At 40.9% G+C, this 27,411-nt stretch overlaps 1 protein-coding gene across 2 annotated transcripts; it reads right to left on the reverse strand.

Annotated features, from left to right (window-relative positions):
- Positions 1-1,740: 1,740 nt before the first annotated feature.
- On the reverse strand, positions 1,741-26,335 carry gna11b (guanine nucleotide binding protein (G protein), alpha 11b (Gq class)). 2 transcript variants are annotated; one of them, XM_029460909.1, is made up of 8 exons: positions 25,139-26,335; positions 14,993-15,177; positions 14,147-14,301; positions 11,892-12,020; positions 10,852-10,980; positions 8,460-8,589; positions 8,124-8,277; positions 1,741-7,050 (listed from the first exon to the last, which is right to left on the reverse strand). In XM_029460909.1, the coding sequence occupies exons 1-8, from the start codon at positions 25,272-25,274 to the stop codon at positions 6,860-6,862; spliced, it is 1,209 nt and encodes a 402-aa protein (XP_029316769.1). In that variant the 5' UTR covers positions 25,275-26,335; the 3' UTR covers positions 1,741-6,859. The 2 variants fall into 2 exon arrangements, with proteins under 2 accessions (XP_029316769.1, XP_029316768.1); XM_029460908.1 differs by lacking the exon at positions 11,892-12,020 and having other exon boundaries at positions 25,139-25,274.
- Positions 26,336-27,411: the final 1,076 nt, after the last annotated feature.

The following is a 27,411-nucleotide window of genomic DNA, read 5'->3' on the forward strand; positions in this document are numbered from 1 at the left end:
CTGGAGCACATTCTAACTATTTTATATACTATTGGATAGTTTAATCTATAACACTGCAACATATTTGATTAATTATGTGCTTTGTTAGTAAAATATTAACGAGCAAATCCAGCTGTCAGATAAATGCAGTGAAGTAAAAAGTAGCAAATACCCAAATTACTTCAAAAATGTACTTAAGTAAAGTGCTTGTACTTAGTTAGGCTACTTTCCACTGCACTGCGGAGTACGGCTTAAAGATGTGGCCCTGTATTGTACGGGGGGCTCTTTGTCAAAATCTTTATTTCATTATTTTACCTTATGTTATGCTAACATGTATGTAGCTTTGTGCGGTATCTTGTATTAGTTTTGCATGTATAAGAGTACTGGTGGCACTCTGGTCTCTCTGCCCTGTGTAGTCTGTATACACTCAATAAGAACTCGGAGGGTACAAGATAAATATGAAATGTACAGAATATGGAAGATCAATAGCAGCCCAACATCAAATTTGCACACCTAATACCAAAGCACAGCAACAATCAAATACGATTTAAGACATTTAACCTCCATCAAAGAAAGAAAAAGCACAAAACAACAAGGTAAATGTTTCCAGGGACTTCCGTATCTGCGCTTTTGGCTTCTCTGCGTCGTCATTGCACCCGGGGAAAGACTGAAACAATATGTCATTTCTCAATCAAAACAATAACCAAAGACAGAGTTTGGTGGCATTGTGTAGCGTGGGATCATAGGAATGTGTTGTTTGTAGTCAGCATCTCCCACATTGTTCAGAGTTCAGGAGGATTTAATCCACAGAGGCCTTCTCTCTAAAACAAATGGACCTGGTGATTAAAACAGCAAAGAGCAGATTTCTTTCTGATGACTGGAATCCTTCATCCAGTCAAAATATAATAAAAATAAAACAAGATCTAAAAAGAGTATTGTAAAAAATGTAGCTTAAAACTGGATAAAAAGTCTATTTCTGACCTTCTGGCAGATAACCACCACACTGACGCGTATGCAAAGCGGATACATCACCACTACAGATAACCAAATGACCGTTACCTTGATTTAAATTTGATTTCTTTAAGTGTGAAAATTGTTGGAGCCATTTGGGATAATGCAAGTAAAATATTATAAACATATATATATATACATATATATATACATATATATACATATATATATATATATATATATATATATATATATATATATATATGTATATATATATATATAACATACGTCTAGTCGCTTTAAGACATAATGCAGAACTTAAAACATATTAAGACCTTTAAAATCACCCCCAAACTAGTTTACAGCACCTCCCAAATCCTGAATATGTTCTCATAGGTTCACCCACCTCACAACCTGCAGCTGGGAGGTTGCACCCACTTTCACCCCATTAAAGGCTCCTGGAGTCCGTTTGATTTGCTTACTCCTCTGGCCAGCTCTACTGCAGACATAATATACTATGACATATAAAAAGAAGAGAAAACTGTAGGATAACTAACCAATCTTCCCCGTCAGTGGCGCTTCGTTAGAGAGCCTCAGAAGTCAGCATCATCTGGACTCTACACGTCATGATTTACCTGTAGCCCTAAAAATGCAGCTATAGCAGGACAATCTGAAGGATATTTAATAAATTAAGCAAATCACAATAACTAAGAGTTGCTTCTAAGATTCACCATTATAAAAAAAGAAATACACATTTCAAGATTACCTCAGACTTCTACATGAAACCCACTCAACACACACACCATGAGCAAGTATAGGAACAAATTTATTTCAATTTAAAACAGATACCTTGTCATTATGTTTCTCTCTTAGAAGGCGGCAATGATCATAAGTCATGTTCATGTTTGAATGAGGATCAGGCAACAGTGGTTGAAACAAATACATGAAACACATAAAAAAATATGGCAAGAGTTATGTAAATCAATAAATCGATAATAACCAACTGACTGAACCCCCTTCATCCAGGGCTTTCTGCTTCAATGAAAACACCAAAGCCCTCACTTCCAACACAAAATAAACAGCACATGCAATTATAATTACAGTTTCTTAAAAAACAGCAGATTATTTTTTTAAATCTTCAATCTTAAATACAGAATAAAGTCTTTGTGTGTACTTAATCATCTATCCTTTTAGTCTCTGGTGTGTTTTATTTAAAAAGGGGGGGGGGGGAGGGGGGAAGGGGGGGGACCATCTCAGGTGGTGGTCCTTTGATGAGGACCACAGCGTTGGCACTTAGAGAGAGCCTGGCTCTAGAGAGAGTGGGGTTGGCACACTCAGTATAATACATAATTTACATTTGGTTTACATACAAAATAAGAGGAAAAAAAAAAAAACAGCATTTTATACACCATTACACAATTGACCTTCAGGTTTCATTGGAGTGAAGAAAAATAAATCAAGTGGTCCTAAATAATAGAGTTCTGGTAATGTTTTCTTTATATCATACAGTAAAAGGAAAAACACACACAAAAAATGGGAACAAGAGTTAAGTTTTGAATATGCACTGACTTCACACTGATGTTCAAAAGATAAGTTTGATTCCACTTATTTTAACAAGCCCACAGGAAGGGGAAATCACACAACCACGGCCACGCAAAAAGTTCACAGAGCATGCTCCGAAACCATTTAGAGCCGGCAACACCATCTTTCATTATTCAAGGCAATGAAAGGCAATAAATAAGAGTGTGTTGTCGTGAAAAACCAATCCAGTCTTTCCACCGATCATTGCTCAAAACGGACGAGAATGAAAGAATGAATAGGAGATTTTAAGTTTCTTACAGACTTGCCTTCCTTCTCTCTCCAGCTTGTACATGTTGCGATAAAATGTGTCAAAAGCACACTGTGCAACACTCGACTGCTTTAACACACTACCAAACCCACACTAACAGCCAGTCAGCCCTTCACCATGTGCGAGAGTTGTAGTGTCAAGGTTAAAAATACAACATGGTTCGTCACCATTAAAGTGAGCTGCACTCAACACACGGTAAATCTTAACACAACTACTGATAAATACTTGGGTATCCATACTGGTATAACTTTCCACTTAAATACTGGCATCCTGTTTGTGACGGCAGTCTTAACGGTTGGCCGTCTGCTTTCTTACGCTCAAGGTTAGTGTCATTTTCAGCAGCCAAAATGGCAGTTAAGGACACTGGCGCTTTGAAATACATATATTTTTTTTTAGCCCCATTAATGTAATGTTCAAACTTTACATCACTGCTTCCCATTTTTGAAGCATACATAAAGTTTTCAGATTGATTCTCTATTTCTTCTTTTTTTTTTTTTTTTTTTACAACAGCCTTTGGTTTCAGTTCATCTAAGAAAAATCAACTCCCGAGTGACAAACTGGTTTGAGATCGGAGACGGTGAACTTTTAGTCATTTTAGTTTCTCTCAGTTACGTGGTAACGCAGTCCGCTATTGGCCAGACATAATCCATCCACATTAACTACAGTTTCTTTGACTGTGTCGTTATAAAATGTTGCGTTTCTCTATCAATTTGTTCCTTTTACGATTTCTTAAAGCCAAAAATATAATGGTTCCACAGTATGGAGACTTTAAATTTGGAAAACGGACCGTAGAGATGCACCAGTTTTCTCTCTTGATAGAGCTTCTATGATTGCAATAACAAAGTAAGTTTTGAAGCACGATTAACACGGTCTCTATCGCACAATAATGCAAACTTGACAAAAAAAGAAAAAAAAGGTGACTCGATGTCAACTGTGGTACGGATTCGCTCTCAGAATCAAGTTTAAAGTTACTTTTCAAACCTTCCTGGCATGAACCCAAGCCAATAGCTGCGTGCAAAGTAGGAAATCAATTTAGAAACTGGAGAAATGGTCATCAATAAAAGTACGAGATTTGTAGTTAATGGGTTAAAACATGCAGAGCCACAAGCATGGTCATTAAGTCAAATACTTGGGAAAACATGCAATACTTCTACGTCCTGGTAGTAGTGTTTTTAGTGATACGCGTTTCTATACTGCATGAGGTATTACAGCTAACACTGCGATACCAAAGGCAAACAAATGAGTAATAGTGAAGGTCGGAGAGCCAGATTCTGGGTCCAATTATTTCACCAAAGGGCCAGATACATAAAGAAGTACTTTAAAGAAAACGATTTAGTGTTGGTAAACTCTCTACACACACACACACACACACCTTATGTTTACATTAACACCCGGCCTATTATAGCACATACTGCAAGTAATCTCCATTTATGAACAAGGATTAGTAGTGGATGACTTGTGGTCCTGTACTCCACTCGCCGCCGTCTGATGCCTGATGCACTGTGATAGCCCTTAATGAGGATGAAGGATAAGTCACCTGTAGAAAAGGTCAAAGACCAAAAAAGTATATCTGCACTTCACTGGCACTATCAAAGCAAGCCTCAAAAAACTGGAAATTAACAATGCAAAAAACCAACAACAGAAGTTTTGTGTTAAATTACAAATAGCAAGCATGGACCGCGTGGGTCTTCAATCACTGATAAAAAAGTCCACCTACGTTCGTACTGTACATTTTTCTAGGTATGCATTACAGCGCTGCGTCTATAAACCGAGAGGAAATACAAGTTTTTTTGTGTGTTTTCTTTTTTTTTTTAAATCAAACAAAACAAATGTGAGGGCTCCTAAAGAAAACCAAACAGTATTATCATGGATGGAGATGTGATGGCAAAGTACAACTGGAAATGTCTCAATAAGAAATAGAAAGCAGAGATAAAGTCCTTACTATACCAGACATTCGGGGTTTTTTTTATAGTTTTTTTTTTTTTGTTTGTTTTTTTTTTACAGCAGTTCAGACTCAAGTAGGCTCCGCCATGAGAAAAGGAGCAACTTCAACATGACAGAATCAAAAGCAGTCAAATTATCAACACCTTCAAACCTGGTCCATAAATTAGATAAATAAAAAAAAATCTTTAATTACTCTTAAAATCATCTCGTCACCATACTGTGAAGATTTTTACCAGCCCTAGTTAGTATACTCTGGAGCCAGAGCTGTAGCAGTTGGGAGGAACCTCTTTTCTCTGACTATTGTTCCTTGCCGATCGTTTCCTCAACACCACTCAGCTCTGTGTAGTCCTATTAATAAAGTGAACAAAATCCATAATCACAGTATAACTACTACCATAAATTCATAGGAAAAAACTGTATGCTAATGAAAGAAGTTGATACTTTTTTTTGTTGTGTTTTTTTTTTTTTTTTTTTGCCAAAGATGGTGTACCACAGAGCGTTTTTGTACAGGGGTGTTTTGTGTATATGTATTTACAAACAAATATACACAAACAACGTTTGCAGACTTCAGAGTGCGTTTTCTGTGAAAGGTTCATAGCGCCCCCCGCCCCCCCCCCCCCCCCCTTCCTCTCACTACTCAACAACAAGCAATCTTTATATAAACAAAGTGACTATACAGTAAAAAAAAAAAAAAAAGTAAACTGTCTGATTGGACGGCTGAGTGACGCTGGTGTGACGTCATCAGAGATATTTACGCATGGATTCCATTCACCCCCTGGGATGTGGGTGTGTTTAATTTACAGCTTTTATTTTTGTTGAATAGGCTACTTGCAGCCAGAGATGCAGATGTGCTCTGTGGGCTGATAAACAGATGACATCACGCTCGCCTCCACATCTGCTTCCCCTAATCAGAGCAGAACCTGTCGAAAGCAGGGTCCTCTCACCCGCTACTAGCGTTTCGTAATAAGGGTGTATCGATGGGGAGAGATGTTGTGAAAATCACATGGACGATTGTCCCTGTGAATCCATGCAGAACACATCTGGAGGAGGGAAGCAATGTGATCGACTTAAAAAACAAAATCACACAGAAATGTTTAAAGGATACTTATGTCAAGGTCATTTCTGCTTGCTTCTTTTTCAGAGGTCTTTAGATTAAATGTTTTTATAGAGTTTCACCACTTCTTATCACCATTCCTTTTAGCCATTATTTGTTAAATATAAGTAGACGTAGCAACATATTTCTATCATTAAAAACATTTTTTTTAAACTCAGCAATGAACAGATTTTGATTAGCTATGACTTGCCCTCGTGCTTTTTGTCTTAAGTGTGTTTACATATGCATTTACTTCATAATATATTTTTATTTTTTTTAACGATTGCGATGCTCACACTGGTGGGTACATTCATAAATGCGAGATGGAGACAAAATCCATAGCCCCCGTCCCTTAGTGTGCAACCTCACTTCCTGTCTGAGTCACACGGTCCCAAGAAGCATGATGCCACTCGCTGGTTTCAGGAGATACAGTATTCACTTCCTTCTACACCGAGAGGCGCTCAGAAAGGACACAACGAGGATCTGATCTCACACCACTGAGGGTTAACTCCAGAGGGCCAAAGGGGTCTGATGCAGCTATTCACCAAAACACAGCTCCTCGCTAGTCAATGCTGCTCCAAATACACACACACACACACACACACACACCACACACACACACACACACACACACACACACACACAAACACCAAAGTCCCCTTCAGTCACTGTACAGTCCGTGTGAAAGGTTTGTGTGCCAGATGAAATGTGCCAGAGCCAGCAGCCGGGGCCAAATTTGACACACGGAGCAGCGTGGGGAGGAGCAGGGACTCTGACACAACAAGCTGCCGAGCGACGGAGGAAGAGGACGAGCTTTGGTGAAAGAGGAGGGGCAGCGTTTGCAGGTCGAAGGATTTGTGAATGTACTGTACTGGGGGAAAGAAAAAAAAAAAGAGGAAGGATTCTTTTGGTGTGTGTGAGTGTGTATGTGTGTGCGTGAGCCGGCATGGTGTGCTGTGTAATGCATGTGAACTTGAGCGCACACTCACTAGGGTGTGCATTTGTGCAATGGGGGAGGAGATGTGCGTCGTACGTGGGCCCTCTCACACCAGATTGTACTCTTTGAGATTGAGCTGTAGGATGGTGTCTTTGACAGCTGCAAACACAAAGCGGATGTTCTCAGTGTCCGTGGCACAAGTGAAGTGAGAGTAGATGATCTTGTCGCTGTCTGGGTTTAAATCCACAAACATCTTGAGGATGAACTCCCGCGCTGCCTGTGCATCTCTCTGGGGACCTGAGAAATAGAGATGGACAAGCACATGCAAACATCCATTACATTATTATATAAATTGATCAAATAAAAAAGCAATTCAAGGAATGCACCTATTTGCGATTGATAACGGCCATCTTGTCTGTGCATTCAGTATGGAGCTTTAAAAGGGGCGGCTTTGGTTAGCTTAGCATAAAGGCTGGGGGGGGAAACAACTAGCCATGGCTCAATCTTAAACTCACTGCATAGCATATGTTTAATTCACACACAGAACAGAAATGTAAAAACATCAGTGTGGGGTTTTTGGGAGAGTTGACAAGCAATTACCATCACACTTGTACATCGACCTACATGTAGGTCTCCCTTTGGCTTGTGGACTACGCGTTTGAAGCCTCCAGTTACCATCTTGGTTTTGGCCATTGCCATTTTGTTTTTTTGCAACCAGAAGTGACACGGTGAGACGGTGGAGCAAAGTACAATAGAGCGCTAAACGAGACATTTTGTAGGCGACCTAAATGATACAATTAAATCTAACGAACTGAAAACACACTGAACTGTGACGGGGTTAAAGTTGTTCCGTGAGGAGCTTGTTATTATGCTAAGCTGAGATGACTGTTGCCTGGCAAAAGCTCCGTACTTAAAAGGAGCATTGTGGAGGATTTAGTGGCATCTAGTGGTGAGGTTGCAGATTGCAAACATTTGAATACCACTGCGCCCACGCCTTCCTATCCAAGCGTCGGAGAACCTACGGTGGCCTTCAGGTAACGTGAAAAATACGAATATAGGCGCTTTCTAGAGCCAGTGTTTGGTTTGTCCGTTCTGGGGTACTGTAGAAACATGGCGGACCCCGTGGAAGAACACCTGCTCCCTCTTTAGATATGAAGAGTCATTCTTAGCCACAAAAACACAATTCTTAGTGTCAGGTGATTCTACACTAATGAAAACATAGTTATGAATAATACATTTCATTTCCACAAATACAAGTCTTTTCAGACATTAGACATGTAAGTGGTATAAATCTCACACACACACACACACACACACACACACACACACACACACACACACACACACACACACACACACGATGAGCTCACCATCAAACTCTGGGAAATAGTCCACCAGGTGTGAGTAGGAGATCTTCTCCTCTAGCAGGTCCTTCTTGTTGAGGAAGAGGATGACGGAGGAGTTTTGAAACCAGGGGTAGGTAATGATAGTCCTGAACAGAGCTTTACTCTCCTCCATACGGTTCTGGTGCAGAGAGAAGTCACAAATGTCATGTCTCGTTTCAATTCTTGATGCATCTCATTTAGATTACACATTACTGTGATACTGGTTTTTTTGTGCACGTGTGAAGATACACGTGGTAAAACGAGTGTTTTCAAGATTTTATTTCAATGAACGATCAAGTGAGTGTTATTATGTCCGCCTACCTCGTTGTCAGACTCCACCAGGACCTGGTCGTACTCACTCAGCGCCACAAGAAACATAATGGAGGTGACATTCTCAAAGCAGTGAATCCACTTTCTCCTCTCTGACCTCTGGCCCCCGACATCCACCATCCTGACGGCAGGATGAAGGTGAATGGGAGGAGAATAAGTGAAGAATCAACAAGGGAAAATACATTAGCACAGATCTCTTGGTGGCCGAGCTCATGTTCAGTCATCTATTTTTGTTTAACGGTAGTTCACATTAGCAATATTCTCAATGTCTTAAAATGTGTCCTTTGATCTTTAAAGAAGGTTTTTGAATCCATCAAGATTTTATTTACTGGTGGCCTCAAGTTGTGAACCTGGTTTAATTAATTTAAAGCATTATGGCCTGCTTTGTGCAAAACAAAACGTGTGTATATAGCAGAACTCTATAATAATAGAGGAACAGATCTGTTTCAGGTCCAGCACTCTCTAGTGCAGCACATGACCCAAATAAATATATAATCTCTCACCCTGGGACACATGAAAGCATCATTTTACTATTATTTATTTTAGGTCCTGATCATTTGTTTGAATAATAATAATAATAATAATAATAATAATAATACATAACACCTGATGGATTCAACACCTTAAGAGGAATAATCAAATTCCCAAGTTATTGGCTATGTGTTTTAAAGGGTCTCAGAACAAACGTGTGCAGATCTCTATGTTTGGCAAGAAACTAAACAAATAAACAAGAAACAAATGTGACAGTGTGAAGATGCTTTTGTCCTTGTAAATAGGTGAGCCATGCATGCCACCGCAAAGATGAAAGCTCCCCTTTCAGACTGATTTAGGATCAGTTTTAAAAACCAAATGCCACTCAGTTTAGGAAATTGTGTCGTGTTCATTGTTTGTCAAAAGTCCAGTCACAATGTGAGAGCAGTAGCAGTAACTTGTAATAATTATGAATCATTTGCAGAACAAGCCCTCCTCCTTAAATTGAGTGGCATTCATGTGGTCGTACTTTACATCTGACACTAGATCAGTCTGTACTTCTGTGTTTGTGCTACGGTGAAAGTGGAGGGTCACAACGCATTCATTTCTCTACTAGACAGCTTTCTCAACCGTCCCTGGAGTGTGATAAAGCACCACACACACACACAATCATTTTGTGAAGTTTTTGAAAACACACTTGGAGAAGAGAAATGGGGAAACGGGAAGAACATAAAATGAAGGACAAAAAAAAAAAATGAGATGGGAAGGGGCGCAGAAAGTAAAGATAGAGGACAGAACGAGGACAGGAGTTAAAATGTTGATGAAAGATACAGGGGGCACCTCTGATGGTGGGATCCTTCTCATGGTAGAAGAACGCCTCCTATGTAACCGAATGAGAAGCTACAAGCTGAGAAAAGTGCATCAGAAGAAGTACGATATGTATATTTTCTAAGCGATGAACTAACTAAGAAAAATATATTGATAGTTATATGAAAACTTCAGGACATGAGCCTGCAGGGCTAAAGCCATTCATGAACAGCAATCCTGGCTGAAATACTGACTAATAGAGGTGTGAATTCTCATAAGGTTTCAGCTTCCCTGAGCTTCTCCTTGACAAGGTCACCCTTCACTCGTCGGGGAGTTTAGGTCCCAGTTTCATTAAGCCTTCATTTGTGACAACCGATTCCATAAAATCTTTTGATGCCAAGCATAGGCTGATGTAAAAGGCATAGGTACAATTTAATGCCCAACTTCCTGTACTTTGTTGCACCTCTGGACACACACACACACACACACACACACACACAGGTGCCCGCCTCAAGACCTGGTGCAACATGGTCTCTGAGAGAGCTGCACAAAGTTAATATAATTCAAAAGGCAAGGGTGCCTCCTGGTGGTGGCCCAGTCCACTGTGGTCCACAGAGACCCAGGGCCAATATAGGCCCTGCAGGACCTGCTGCCCAAAATAACATTCCTCCAGCGCGGAGAGAACGACCTCGTTTCTTCTGCCAGCCGGAGAGGAAAGGAGGAGAGGAGGAGGAAGAGAGGAGGTGACCCATTTACAGAGACTGGGCACCAGAATGTAGGACTTTGTGTTCATCAGGGGGTTGTGTTATGTGTGGCACGATTGCTGTTGGTGGCAGGAGGTAAAAGAAAGTGTAGGACGATGAGGAGACTGTTAAATGGTAAATGGTTCATTTCTATGATTGGAGGGAAGGATTAAGGAGCACAAATGGGTTTGACACTTAAGTAGAATGTTGTAAATGAAAAGTCACATGTAACATGTGCTGTCCATTGATTGGGAGGACAAAATAAACATGGTTTATTTGGCGCTTTGGACAAAAACACATCAGATGGCGTATGGGTTAATGATGAACAAGGAGGGACTGAGCCAAAACGGGCGTCTTTCTACCTGAAAATGATGCTTTGCAAGTCGAACGGGTACTCTATGATTCCTGTAGTGGGGATGCGCACCCTGAGCACATCCTGCTGAGTGGGAAGATAGCCGGTATCTGCAATACGATCCAGATCGGAAAGATAACTATAGGCAGGCCGGTCGAGGAAAAAAAAAGAGATAAAAGAGGGAAAAAAGACAGAAAAACAGTTATATAAAGCGTGACAGGCAATTACCGCAACCCCCCCTGCCATTCCAGGAAGTGTGGATCAGTCCTGTTGAGGAAGCTTCACAGAAAAGGCCACATCACAGAAACATAAGGGTGTTAGTCAGTGTCACTGCTCCACCAACACTCTCTATACAAAAACCAACATAAGACTCTTCAGATTAGATGTTAAATTGCAGCTGCAGCTTTGAGTTTACTCGTCTAATTAACTAAGACAATTAGTAGTTTGAGGATTATGATACAGATGGTGAGGTGGCATCAGTGACTGTAGTAGCAGTGACTTCAGCAGCAGAGACAGCAGCACCTTGATTAGATAAAGAAGGACAAGTATGATACCAAAGATAGCGGGAAGCTTATTCTAAACTTTTTCTCTCTCGAAAATGTGTGCAAGTGTGCCATTTCGATTTTAAAAGTTTAAATTCTTCCGTATTACAAACTGTGCTCAATTGTGTCACTGACTTTATAGCAACTTCCTGGACAATCTTTGGCATCACTAATCCTTCTTCATCTGGTATTTAGTGGCTGCTCCCAAAACACTACAGTGCAGCTCGTCTGGCCTTAGTTTTGATCCTGGAGCCAGAACATTTAGCATATTCTGAACACAAACCACTGATATCTACATCAGGTTGACCAATGAGGCCCTCTGATCTCAACACAACTTAATCTTCTTGTCTTTTTCTGTAGGACCCCACTATAACCCTTGGGTACAAATCATTTACAATTTACAAAAACGTAGCCCCTGCTTATATAATGTGTCAACGTCCTGACAGACATCAGTGGTTTCTGTCCTCTAGACCATTGAGATGCTGCAGTCCTGGTGCCATGGAGGTACCTGAAGATGACGTTCTCCAGGTCAAACGGGTACTCTATTATACCCGTGGTGGGAACACGGACCCTCAGCACATCCTGCTGGGTGGGAACGTATCCCTCCGCTGTCACACGGTCTATATCGCTAAGGTAACTGGAGATATACATGAACAGTGTGGATAACACTGAAATAAAGACATATGCATTGATATTCTTATATTACTCATAAAACATGCAGAAACAAATACATAGCTTACATATTTACCATAACATACATATTTACATTTAGATATAATATTTAAAATCTCTAAACTGTTGCAGAAACTTAAGAACTTTGCACAGAAACAGATCCAGCTTTTCTTTGAAATGTAGGAATCAGTCCTATCTTATGGTGATATATTCTGCAGACATGCTGCTGCTTCCACTATCAAACCCCGACACCATCACTCTGCCCTCGGATTCATTACCGGAGTCCGTATAACACTCGCCATCACATTCTGCATACCAAAGTTGGTTGGTGCTCTTCGGCACTGAGGCTATCTTTTTATCCATAAATCCCTATTGGACATTCAGCACCCTAACATCTATGCTGGACTGGACCACTGGACCCCCCTCCACTTTACTAACCGTCTTATGCTTCAATTCCCACAGGTTTATTTTGAACTTGGAAAACCTGCCTTTAGTTTTTGTGCACCAAACACGTGGAATTATCTGCGAAAACGTTCTCAAAATTTGACGACCCCCGCACAATTCAAGACAATGATCTGGAACCACTACACCTCAGAGTTCAATTGTTTTCACCGAGTATTGTTCTCTGACTGCGTCTCGACATCATTGAAAATGAGGCAAACGCCAAGATGTTCGAGGCTTAAATAAAAGGTTTGAATGAATTGGAATTGCCTAAATTAAAACTGTAGTAAGACAAATCCAAAACCAGGGGGCACTAAAAAGTGAGTCAAATTCCTTTAGCCATTTAGTCTGGGCACACTATGCAATTATGGCAAACATACACAACCACAGAAGATGCGGACACATTTGCCTACAAACAATAAGGTGCAAACTCAATGAGTGCACAACTTGTCCGCCTTTTAAAAATCTCTGTGGTTAGGAGTTTGTCTCTTGCCACCAACATTCAGACCTTAAACACAAAACTCAACCTTTAAATTAAATCATGGATCACAGCTATAAAAAGTCACTGTTCTACTCTCCATCAGGTGGTACACACTGGATGAACTCGGGGCCGTGCCACCACAGTTGTAAGGAACACAAATGACACATCACGCTACTAACACATGTTCAAACAAATGTCATATACTGTAGATAAACAATAACCTAACTATTAAAAGCTTAGTGCTAATATTATGTAGATGTTTCACATGGGATTGTTGCTGAATTTAGAAAACAAGTCAGCAAATACCGCAAGTAGACAAAATGCTAATGTGATGCCCTGCCCAGTATACATTACAAAACTCACAAGGTAAGTATACCCAGGTAGTGTCACACACACACACACACACACACACACACACACACACACACACACACACACACACACACACACACACACACACACACACACACCTTAAGTACTCTGAAACCTGTTGTTGTTTTTCCCACCTTATCTCGAAGGTATCTAGCGAAGCAGATGGTTTCAGTAATCCTAGACGATTGAAATTTGACAGCTACACGTCCGTACAGAACGGCGTGAGCAAGTGGAAATTAAATACCTTTTTCTTTTCTTGAATTTGGTGAACTGACCCTTTAAATATCATCTGCATGCATGCACAAGTTATCACATTATTTTTAAGCAGACACACCTACGTTGTTGGAATCCTGGAGGCATACGTGGTTGCCACAAACACACATAAAGCTTTTCCACACAATCCATGTACAGACACAGAGACTGTTTTACACAGGTTTGGGAACTAAGACATTAGTCTTTATTATTATTATTATTATTATTATTATTATTATTATTATTATTATTATTATTAGGCATCAATTACTTTTAATTACTATCATTTTGGATTTGCGAAAGGATCCCAAACAAAACATTGCAAAAACAATTATTCAATTACACCATAGTTTAGGATCGTTAAGAATTCAAGTTAAGTTAATAATACGGATAAATGTGCATCAGCTCCCAAACAAGCACCACAGACAAATTAGAACACACATTGTGACACAAATACCATTCTTAAATCCTAGACAGACATCACACCTGATGTCTACACACTGAGACACAAACACACACACAGACAGAGCGGCAGATAGACGTACTATTTAGTTGAGTCAGAGAGCTGGTACTCTCGGCGGCGGTCGTAGGCCTCCTGGATCCCTGGGTCGGACCACAGGCATTTGATAGCTGCAATGAAGTGAAAGTCAAAGCCATTGATCTTCTCTATGTCCACCTCCTTCACGATCATGGCGTTAGACTGCAAAGAAAACACAGGCAAGGGGGGGAAAAGGGTGCGACAAATCGAAATATTATTTTTTCTGGAACTACCTCGCGTGAACTGGTTTTGTCAAATACATTTCACGGGTTTATCCCAATAACAACTCTGTTTTAAGAGTCTGTGTAGGGAAACTTGGAAACAAATATGGTTTTACTTAATGACTTTGACTTTCAATATCGAACACGCTTAAAATGACACAAACACATTTTTCTGAAGACTAAGAGAAAAAGAAATCTTTAAAATAGAATACATTTTATTTACTAGATCTATCCACTGGTGAAGGAGTGCACCGCTGGACTTCTATCCTACAGAGTAGCGGACTATATTCACCTTGCGTCCCAGGTGTAAATCAGAGCTCAGTCTAAGGACTGGAAGGATACACTGATAGACTATAATTATGTAGATGTTTTGTGCCCCCATCATCGGCATCTAGTTCCAGACATTTGAATGTACAAAAGGCATACTTATGTACAAATGTGACTATGACTGACAGTTTGTGTCCCGAGTCTTTTATATACACATATATCCTATATGGTGTTTCACAACATCTATTTCCACAGCAAATAAAACACTGTGCCATGCAGAAGATACCAAATTCATTTAATCGCACCTTTAAATGAATCAAAGGGGCGTAAAGAATATTTCCTTATTTCTGTGGGTCAGTCCTTACCCGATTCTGTTCAAATTTGTAGGGGATCTTAAGGGTCTCAGTGGCGCGGATCATGGCCTGCATGGAGGTGAAGATGTTTTGGTAAACGAGCCGGATGAAGCCTCTCTTATCTTCGTCTGAGTACCCGGCTCCATGAATGATCCTCATCTGCTTGATGAAGGTGCTCTTGCCACTTTCTCCCGTACCTGAACAGGACAAGGGAGGCACACAGTTAGAGAGGGACGCAAGCTTACATTGTGGGCACAGTGAGAGGGAATGGCACATCCAGAATGCAAACGGTGTCGGAAACATGAGACAGGAGGTGTAACGATGCATATAAGCATCAAACCATTCTGTTAAAACGCAGATTTGTTTCAGTATCCGTGTAATGCACTCTACACACAGTACAACATTTACCTCATTTATCAAGGATAACAAGAGAAAGGGAGGGGAGGGAGAGAAAAGTGTGGTACTGGACACTTTCTTTTATCTGAACATTTAGCGTTGATCAAAACGTTTTCTTGAGAGGTGGAACTTAGGTACTACTGGTGTAGCCTTAAGTCTTCAACGTTCTTGTGTAAAAAAAATTCAAAGCATCCGAGAGAAATGAAAGGGCAACGAGTACAGAGAATTTCCTAATCGCTCTTTTTCTGATTTATATCTGTAATAGACACAACAAACGTTAGAGCCCAATGTTAGACACCAGGGTTGGGTGATATCACGTCGTATACTGCGAGAGGATAGTCGACTGGCAGAGATTTTGCCAAAACGTTTGTATCCATCCCCTTAATATCTCTGGATGTATTAGATCTATTTGTGGACAATGCAGCAAACAGATGACCAAGACTGCTTTATAGTAATGTTGGATTTTTAAACAAACACAAGCATTCCTTTCTGTTGATTAAATACAACAAACAGAGCCTTTTGTTTATCACAATATCCGATTAAAATGACATGTACTGTGATCAAGATTTTATTCATATTGCCCACTCCTATTACGCTCTAGCCCCCCCCATCCCCTCCAATTAGTGGATCACTAATTTCAGGCTCCTCATTTGTACAAAGATGATGACAACAAGCCAAATCTGTGACCCGAGACAGATGCTCCATGAAAGGCCAAAAAGCTTTGACGCCAGATGAAGAGAATATTCTGCAGCCTGTTTGTGAATCTGATGTTTAGTTACTTTTCATTGATTTCTGTTAATCAGCATAAACTGGTAGCAAATATCGCCAGTAACGGTTTAATAGTTTTCTCCAAACTCGATTAATGTGGGATGCCTATCCGAGTCAGTTTTACTGAAATTCAAAGTTGATCAACTAGATATGTCAAAGCTTCTTTCTCCAACATCAGGATGTTATTGCTTAGTTTGGAGAGTGAATGAATCAACAATGTTTCCAGAAAGAAGAGGAGAGATAAGGGGGTGAATACAAGCTAATTTAATGAAGATAATTAAGACAACTTGCCCTACATGCAGGATCTAACACTAAACTGCCTCTGCCAAAAGGTGACAGCAGGGGTCGTGTTGTCAAAAGACTGCATTCCTCCAGTGATCCTCCTCTGCCCTCCTGAGTCCATATCTGGCTGTAAGATCATCATTTCAAGTGGTGTCAGGTTTCCAGATTTACACATATGGTAAGGAGCCCAAGAAAAGGCTTATAGGTGTAAAACAATTATTCTGCTTCTATTAACCAAAACACCCTTGATTTCAGTGGGAAAAATCTAAATCTCTGCATCGAGTAAAACACACGTATTTAAGCTTTTTCAAGACCGACAGTGATTGCCAAATAAACCCCCACTTTGGCTAGGGGGTCTGTTGGGCCTAACCCACATTTCACACTAGCCCTCTATGTTCTACATGCCCAGAAACACCACCCTGAGGCCACACCAAAAAAAAAAAAAAAAAAAAAAAAAAAAAAAAAAAAAAAAAAGCTGATGGCATTTCAGTCCTCGGTGAAATCAAAAGGGATCCAGCACATCCATAATATCTGCAAAGCTGAAAGGGAAAGACGAGGAGGAAAAAAACACACACACACACACATACACTCATCTCACCACCACCTACATTCAAGGTTTTTGAAGAGCAGCCATATTTCTGTTGCCATAGCAACCCCTCCTCTGTCTCCCTCTCTTTTTCGTTCCTGTGTTGTTTTCTTTCCCTTCTTCTTTTTTTTTTTTTTTTTTAAACCACTCCCATCCACCCCTTCTCTCTCTCCTCTCTTTAGTAGCAGACAGTAAATATAACTGCGAGCCCCTCAGGCTTGCTCTGTGCTCTTCATCTTTTGGTGTAGCACAGAGAAGAAGGGCCTCGGCTCCACAGAGACTTTGAGGGGGGTGGGGGGGTGGGGGGATGCTGGTCTGAGGTCAGTACCAGGGGGTTCCTAACACCAAGGACTGTAAAAGTGTTGCGGAGAGACAGCAGCTTCTCCACTGATGCAGGAAGAAATGCCTTAATCTCAGATACAAAATGTGGCTTTCAACACCGTGTCCATAAGGGGAAATGACCCTCCTCTAACTTCTTATGCAACAAAATGCCCAATTTTGGAGAACAGAATCTAGCTAGATTATGATTCACTGAAAAGATCTTTCCCCCTGATGAATCAATGCTTTGCAGTAAAACACACTGGTGCCTACAAGGTAGTCGGCTTGATAGAAACTGTGATTGTCAAGCTAACACAAGGAGTCAGGCACAGAGAGGATATTCTTTGTTGGGCTGCGGCACTAATGTCCTGGTAGTGACTGCAGACTGCTTTAGCAAAAGGAGCAAGAGGATCACTCCCTAGCTTGATGTTAGATTTATTTCTCGTGACCCCGTCACAAGATCTCCCTCCGCTGTGTTCTCTTAACTGTCGTGTCCCTCTTTCCACAGACAACACACTACGAGCCTCTGTCTTCTCTTTTTCCTCCCAAGATTGTACCAGCACCAGCCACAACCATTTACTTGCCCTCACCAGCTCCCCCCCAACAAATACGCTCTCTCGCCTCCACTTCTTCACAACCCCTCCTAACCTCCCTTAGGCTATAAATATGCCTCTCCATTCTGATCCCTCTCTGTCAAGAATTTTGGATATTCATAACTAGAATCCATCCATTCTTTTTGGGAAATGACCTAGAAAAAGGAGGTCACCTTTTAATAGCTCACACACTACTTGGGTTTGATAGCACTTTTTGTTCCAGGTAGGGTTGTAACGGTGCATAGGTATGGCGGTATAAAAGTTATCATACTGCGTACATTTGCTTATCTGCGATATTGAAAAAAATAACTAACATGAGTGAGTTAATGGTGCAGCACCTACAGTATATGTTAATTGTTAATAATCAAAAGGACATTATTTTAAAAGCTTACAGCTGAAGTTATTATACATTTAGTAGTTCATTTAACATGCTATTAATATGTAAACTAACATGCTTTAGTTATAACATGTTATAGTTACATGGATTGTTTTCTATATCAAGTTCATAATTTCGTTTTTTTATTAAAATGATCTTCTCATTCTTAATATTATTTATATATTATACTTATATTATTATAAATAATAATAATAGTGTAATATCGTGAAACCGCAATATTTTCTGAGAGCGTTATTGTACTGTGAAGATCTCATACAACCGTAGTTCCAGGTAGCTACGAGTGCGTTAGAGAGAAGAAGACACAACAGCTCAGATTATGTCCCAATGCAACAGTGCAAAATACACTGCACAGCCCACACACCGATACTGGTCTGTAGTGAAGCTGATGCGTTTCTTGGAACAGAGCGAGAAGTAACCCGACAACAATGAGCATAAACTTAAAATCGCCCAAAAAAAAGAAAGAAGAACTAGCTAAATGAAAACAGTATGTAAACAGTAACATCTATCCATCATTTTAAGAAGCCAAACACTTCACCTGTATCCTCCGTTGCCGGGTTAGCTTTCATAAGCCTTTACATAACACAACTGATGTCAGCTTGTGACACAACACCTGATGGACTTGACACGTCCCCGTCTTAGTGCAGCAGTTTTTGCTGAGACCAGGTTGTCAGTCTATCATGTTATGTCCGTGTGTGTGTGTGCAGGGCCTGCTTTGTTTACATGGTCCTATAATTTATTTCATTGTGCTTCACATGCAGGCCACTAAAAACGTCCTGGCCAACCTTGGTTTCCCTTTGCAATGCCAGTCACAGCTTTCCATGAACAAGTGATAAAAGATTATGAGCATCATGGCTAACTTGCATGCAAATAAGCACACAAATTAAATGGTATATGGTAATCCATTGGTATGACCAGTGTTGGCTTATCTGGGTTTATCAACTGTCCTTTTAGGCAGCGCTTCACAATCCAGTCTCAGCTGAGAGAAGAAATTTGCATAGACAAAGCAGAGGTTTAAGTGTTATCAAAAACCTCAAAATTGTCGTCAGCCAGATGTTTGCCTTTTTGTCAGCGCCCTGGAAATATACTTTATGAATCAGGGAGTCACAAGGCTAACCAAAATGTAGCGTGGGTCTCAATCTTTCACTAAATTCATCTTGGAAACTGGCCTCTTTCTGGCGTACAAAGGAAAGGGATTGAGCCAAGGCAGCCTGGAGCTACACAACACACACACCAGCTGCCTAACCAACTGTGGACACACACGGATCCTGTCGTCAACCTCAAGGCATGGATGTTACCTTCACTGTGATGGCCCATTTTCTTTCATTTTTCCTGCAATGACCTGGGCAATACACACAGTACAAACACATGCAAGCATAAGGAAAAAAGAAAGGACTTTATCTCTCTCAGCTCTACTGCTGCTTTCCAACATGTGTTGCTCGCTGTTGCTCGTCAGGATCTGGGCACAACACTACTGCTTTGTGCTGATGTCTCTGCATCTGTTGAGTGCTCCATGTAATGTGCGTGGGTGGCAGAGCTGTAAATTGAATATACATGCTATGGCATGTACTGCACATGATACACACACTCGCAAACTCACACACCTACATATGACCACCTTAGGATGGCTTTGTCTGTTCACCAGTGAGTATGCACTGAGTGCCTTTCTGGTCGAGTGGGTGTGGGTGAGCAAAAAAAAAAAAGAAAGAAAGACAGAAAAATCAAATACAGGCTTTACAAAAGATTTGGCGCAAGCAGCAGTATTTTAGTCTGCAATACACACTCTGTTCTCGGCTGCTACGTACTAAAAACAGCCAAATCCTAGATGTTGACATTATTTCACGGCACCTTTTTTTTTGTTGAGAATCTCATCATGGAGATTCAATGAGATAACATCACTCCGTGTCCACACATGGGCATATGCACATCTCTGGTGCATTGATTTAGATGTAGCCAACTCTCGAGTTCACAACCACCTTGCAGAGCCTAACATCATCCAAAAAAACTGCAAGTGTAAGCATGGCCTATCATTCCAAATCCAACTTGAAACTGAAAGGTGAAGTGACAGAAGATGAAACGGTTCGATCGCAGAGACGTGTGGGCTTTACTGTACGCAGCAGCTGGTGGGAGTAAACAGGAATGAACATGCCACCCTGTCAGCATAGAGAGGGCTGAAGATACTGGCAGTGAACTAAGAGGGAGGCTATGTCCCTATCCTGTCTGGGGACCGAGGTAACAGCAGTATGTGGGACAGTCACCATCTAGCCTCATTCACCCCCATATCTCCAGAGAAGCAGCCATGACCCCATTTAAGTATGCGTGTGTGTTCATCTGTCCACTGGTGAGCAATATGAGCAACTGTTATAATAGACACTTTGTCGTAGAGAGAGACAATGAGTGTGTGTGAGTGTGCTTTACTGTGAATTCAAGATTAATGAAGTGAGGGACCCTTTGACTTAAAGTGATTTAGAAATGAAACCAAGACATTGCAAGTTATATACTTGTATGATGGCTGAACGATTTTGAAAAAATATCCAGTTGCTATTATTTTGACTGTCATTGCGATAGGATTGTGATATAGAGGGAATAATTATTTGTACATAAATATTCATTGTCACTCCTTTTCATTAAAAAAACATATTAAAATGATTATGGTGTGATTTTTGCGGGGATCTGTACCAAACAAATATGATGTGTAGGCCAGGACATCTTTGTAGCACGCCAATATTTAAAATAAAATGGTATTTTTACACAGATTTTGCCTTCAAGAAATATTGCTCCTCCAGCGATTTGAAAATAGCAGTAGGACATATGGCGATTTTGTTAAATATTATAAATAATCATAACTGGCCACCATATTTGAGTGAGATAGATGCAGCATTAAACCCACAAAACCTAATTATAACGTTCAAAATTCAGTGAGTAATCGTGTTAAATAGTCGGGATCTCAATATTGACCCAAATAATCGGGATTATGATTTTTGCCATAGTCGAGCAGTTCATTTTTGTTTCTCCAAAGTTATATAAAAGACAATCTTTGGGGTGCCATGAAGGCCTACAGGTTTATAAAAAGGCACTGACTGAACTGCAACATCCCCCCGTTGGACAGGGACCTGTTTGCATGTCATTCCCCATCTTTCTCTTCACATATATTGTGTCCCCTCTCTGCTGTTAACTCCCTAATTCGCTCAACTATTGCAAAAGCCTGTCTCATAATGGTTCACACACACACTCTCTCAACACACACACACACACACACACACTGAGAGCAAGAAGATCCTATTGCCATATATGATCAAAATTAGACGGCTTGGCAAGAGAAGGAAGGTCAGCAATAAACATCTGAGCCTAACCCCCTGATCCTCTTCCTGGTTCAATCAGACTGTTCCTCTAAAGGACATCTTAAACCTGATAACAAGATGTACTGTTGAGTCAGGGAGGATCAACAAGAACAACTCCATCAATGATGAGGACTTGGACAACACCTGTACATTAAACCTCTGCCTGGGATGGTGTGCTACCGAGCCATCCACAACCTTTGGCCCGGTCGGACCCCTTTCTTAAAATACTGTGCTAGACAAATGCTCTGATGACTTAAATTATCTTTCTGATGTCATTCTATGGATTTTTCACTAATCACCAGCCATTCTGTTGTGAAACCTTAATTTACATGAAAACCCAATTCAAAATGGTACACAGAGCTTGACTGGGAGCTTACACTTTGCCTCGGTCAGCACTTTAGGAAATCCTAAAGCGTTTGCCATTCCATCTCACTTTACTGACCGTTCGCTCGCTCCAGCAGTTCATTTACCCGATGCAACAAAGGCCACAGCTCCTGGTCCACTGTGTTTTGACCAAGTAGAGGCAAACCACTGGTCTGTGGAGCAGGAAGCTGTCGGTATGGCCTGATATGGCCTCAGTCACAGGCAGCCAGACTGTGGGCAATGCTGCAGCCCTGGCAGAGTTGTTCTTTTTTTTGACCAAGTGGCTAAGCATGATGTTGTTAGACTTTTTACCTACAAAACTTACCCTCACCGTATTCTCAGTCTGTAAACTTTGTGGGAAAAAAGAGGGCCTATTTTGGCAATGCACTCTGGCCATATAGTAATCACTGCCAGGAAGGGAGAGGGACACAGAGGGGAGGGGTGGCCCGGAATTAGTGCGAAAAAACCCCAAAAAACACGTTAGTCAGTCAATCTGCAACTATTTTGACAAGAGATTTATAATTTAAGCAAAAATGCAACAAAACACTCTCTGGTTCCAGCTACTCTAATGTCAGAATTTGTTTTACATTTCTCTAAAGAGATTATTTTGGGATTTCGGAGTTCTTGATGGGCAAAACAAGCAATTTAAAGATGTCATATTTTTATTTAGGAAATTGTAATTTTTTTAAGTATCTTCTGTTTCGATGTAATGCAACTCACTATAATTTTAATTATCGATTCATCTATCAAATGTCAGAATTTCCCCAACTCCCAAGTTGACATCTTCAAATGTTTTATTAAATAGTTTTTGTCCAAAACCCCAAAACATTCCATTTAAAATCATAAACACAAATGAGAATAGCGGCAACTTGTCTCTACGAAGAACCTGAAACTAGAAAATGAGAGAAATGTGCTTGATCAATGACTTGATTATAATTATCAGAATTGTTTTGTGCATTTCATTTTAAATCAAATAAAAATTTCACCTCTACCCTACTTGAATCATTCTAAAATAAATCCACACACACACTGAGGTGTAAACTGAATTATGATACCTTAAAAGATCAATATATATGCATTCACAAAATGTACATTTTTTCAGTACCAAAAGCTACAGCAGTGCACATTTATACATGATGTACAACTAAAGCATACTTGACAAGAAAGAGCTGTTGGGCAAATTGCATTGAGTCTAGCTGAAATGGACAACCCATCTGAACTGCAGGGGGGCTAATGACAGAACAACTCCCACCACATTCAACAGAGATGGATAAATGTTCAGTACTCAATATGCAACTCAATATCACCGTCCCTCTCCTTTAACATACACTTGATGAAACATGGTGGTTAAATGTTCAGAAACAGAAGTTGTACTTTTCCTCCAGTGAGTTGTGGGGAGGCAGGCAGCTCACTGAGGGCTGCAGGCCTGAGAATAATGCCAGGGGATAATAGGAGTCAGTGACATCTCAAAGTCTCAGCAGCGGATGTGTTTAACCAAGCCTATTAAGACCTGGACTAATCCTGCCTTACACGTCCTTATCCAGGCGTCTACTGACAGCCTTAACTCACGCAGGATGGGCCACTTACACCATGACTGATTGCAGTTCTTGCTTGCTTTCTGCTTTTCACACACACTGACACTTTAATAAGCGTTTTTTTTTATGTCTATTGTCAAAATCAGGGATATACTGAAAATACTAACACACCCGTTGATAAAACTATGTTTGATACAGAGTGTAAATGATCCCCTTATTTTCTAAAATACCCTGGGTGTCACTGTGAACCCATCCCTTCATTGATCATCTGGCAAGAGAAATATGATTGCAGCACACAAGCAAACTATTTCAAAACTGCGACACAAAAAAAAAAAACACACACCTTTTTACCGGCTCACCTTGGCCGCCAGGTAGAATAGGGTGCAATGGTGATCAAAATGTATGACAATAGAATATGTCCCATCAATGGGACGGCTCTAGTGTGGCCTACTTATCCGAGCTGAGGTATTCAGCAGGGAAATGAAAGGAGACACACATGTCAAATAACCAGGGCTGCTTTTGGTAGGAGAGGAAATGGGAGCAAACGTTTTGAAACTAAGGATGCAACCTAGATAATTCTAATTGTCCTAAAAATGGACACTTTCTTTTTTTCCAAGGAGCTTTCACATGTATCTGTTGTCTAAAGTGGCTGGTTGGTCACTTGCACAGACAGTTGAAAGGTAAGCGTGTTTGAGATACCTGAACACAACAATTATTTTTCCTGAAAGCGACGCAAGAACATTTGTTATAAAGCATAGCCTAATGTTCCCTTTAGTGTCCACAGAACTATGAATCAATGCAGTACTGAACAACTTATTCAACAGCAGCTCCCACCTGCCCACACACCAGCTATAAAAATAGCTAACCTACTCAGCTAGACTCCAGGATGAGGGGGCAAATCCCTCAGTATTCCTCTGGAAGGGTAGATTTGTGACACTGTGTCCAGACTAATAAATAAGATAAATTGATAAATGAATGAATGGGCACCAAGCAATGTCTAGCTGAGGCACCTGAAACCTTATCCAATTGTACAAATGTTATGCAACCTGGTGAAGCAACAGTGTAAAAACAATCCAAAGCTGCCCCTTCTTCTATTATCAAGTGACCATCTTCACCCTTTAACCACCACCAGCTAACAAACCAGTGGCAGGTTTGATGCTGGCCGACTGGTTAGCGTTAAGGCTAGTCAGTAGTGTCAAACTGGCCCACTGACAAGCATGTGGTAGCCTGTAAACGGTGACATCTTAGTAACTTCGATGCCAAATGAGCGGGTGTCTGCACACGAATGCAAATAAATAATACTCGAGGAAAGAGACAGTATGGCTGGCTAGCCAGTTCTTGCAGATATGCACCTAAACAACCCAGCTAACTAGGTTTTTACTCTGCAAGCTACAAGACAAGCCACGCATTTTGGAAATCATGCCATAACATTACTCATACTGAAACCAGGCTTTCAGCTAGCAACCTTAACTAGTAGCATATTTGCTAGCATTGCCAAGAAGGCCCCAAAAACGTTGGTTTCCCATGCAACGACTAAAGACATGGTAATAAACATGTATTTGAGATTTAGCATGCCACATACCGAGAAGAAGTAATTTCAGCTCTCTCCTGGAGTCTCGCTTGTCTCGGCGGAGTTGTTTGTCAATTTCTGCATTGATTCGTTTCGACTCCTTCGCCTCTTCGCTCAGGCAGCAAGCCATCATGGACTCCAGAGTCATCCCCTCTTAGTTTTGGTTAGCCCGGTTAAGACGGGACCCAACACACGGTTTCAGTTTATCCCGAATCCCCGGTCCTCGCTTCGATCTCAGGCGGAGGAGGTGGTCTGTCAGGGCTGGACGGATGGATGGACGGGACTGGGGGAGGGGAGACTAGCTAGGGGCCTCGCTGTCAAGTTGTCCCCCCAGCCGAGAACTGCGACTTCACCCGGGTGTTCTCGGCAAATCACGGGAGATTCGGACAGGGGAGGGAGTCAAGAACCGTTGGGGCCTCCCCGAGATGCTCTGCCTTAATACAGCTAATGTTAAAATTACTGCAACTGCCGCAGATTAGCCACTTAATACCTAGATTATATCATTAACCCCCTGTTGTCACTTGGTGGTCCAATTATATATTTTCGTCTGTCAGTGGTCCAATTCTATCTTCACAATCCGCCAAAAGTGGTTCAAAACTGCAGTGTCGCGACATCCAAACGCGTAACAGTTGATTTCTGTGCAGTCTCACCAACGTTAGCTAGCTAGTTAACGCTAGAAGAAAAGTAGTAGTCCTTGCTAGTAAGCTAACATTAAGAGAGATAACCGTTATTGCACTAATCAACGCCGCAGCAATGCGTCCGTTTTCTAAATAACTACATTAGATAATGTTGGCTAAATTACACGTAACGGCTATAAGAGCAGCCTTGCTAGCCCGTTAGCTCACTTAACAACGCCTCAGCTAATGTTGTGTCAACCCGCAGTGATTGAAACAGCAAGCTGGTTGAAGGAATTTGTCCGCCTAGCTAGCGATAGCAGGGCAGCACCCCATCACGCCCTGCCTCATTTTCACGGTAAAATATGAGGCTACTACCACAGCCTGAAAGAGAGGATAAATGCGTGCCGGACCGGCGGCTTTTGCCAGAAATGTATTCGCTGCAAACAGCTGGCTTTCGGGTATCTCGTCGCTGGAACAAGGTCGGCACACACACCAGTCTGATGCCAAGCAAGGAGGAGGAGAAACCGGGGTGTTGAGTGACAGACGGAGGCTTGCATGAAACAGGTTTGTGACAGACCAATTGAATGGACGAGGCGGGTCCTCGGGGTGGGATCCGACTGTGAGCAAGCACACAAGTTAGGTCGTTGTGAAGATGCAAAATCCAATATGTATGAATAAGAAAGCAGTTTTATAGTACCAATGCATGTGCGATCATTGCTAAATTGAGTCCATCACCTGCTGCACAGTCTTCCACACTACTGAGAAAGGGTTGTGCAACATGGTAACTGATCATGAAGAGAGAAGGCATTTCAATAAGTATATAATTCCCATCAATTCACCAATAAGCTGCAGTGTAATGCAAGCAGCATCAGAGAAGACAAAGTATTAGCGATGAACGTGATGGGCGTGTGCTGTGGTAGCAGTGACATCTTGTGGCCTTAGATTTAAGTTGTATGTTACACCTGTTCACAATGTATTCACTCAATAAATCCATTGGTTTCCAGGAATTACATTCTCCTACAATTGTGTACTTAAGGGTGCCACCAAAACAAAGAGATGCCTAAATCAAGTGTGTCCCCCCCACATGGATGTATTATGATTTTAGGACATCTCTTGATTTGAGGTCTACATTGTCAGACTTATTTCCAGTCACTCTTAGCTTTACTTTGTCCATCTCTGGTTCATTTAGGTTCAACTATGGTTTGACATCAATGCTGACATCGCCACACTTTAACATGCCTGGTTATAGGTGGTATAAAGATACATGTTAACAACCACTGAGACTAAAAATATACTGTAATAGCACAAGTACAAATGTTTACGAGGATTTCAAACAGTGGTGGAGAAGGTATTCAGAGCCTTTACTTAAGTAAAAGTAATACCACAAGTAATAGCCCTGCATTGAAAATGTTACGTAAAAGTATGCAAGTATAATCAGGAAAATCTACTTTAAGGATAAAAAGTAGAAAAATGTCCCTTGTGGCTGTTATACTGTTATATATTATATCATTAGATTAGTATTACTTGTGTATTAATGTAAAAGCAGGATATTACTGTTGTAGTTGGTTGAGGTAGAACTCATTTTTAACTAATCATTTTTTTCATTATGGATGAATCTGCTGATTATTTTCTCCATTAATTGATTATTTGGTTGGTTTATAAAACATA

This window comes from Cottoperca gobio, chromosome 22 (genome assembly GCF_900634415.1).
Source record: "Cottoperca gobio chromosome 22, fCotGob3.1, whole genome shotgun sequence".
NCBI lineage: Eukaryota > Metazoa > Chordata > Actinopteri > Perciformes > Bovichtidae > Cottoperca > Cottoperca gobio.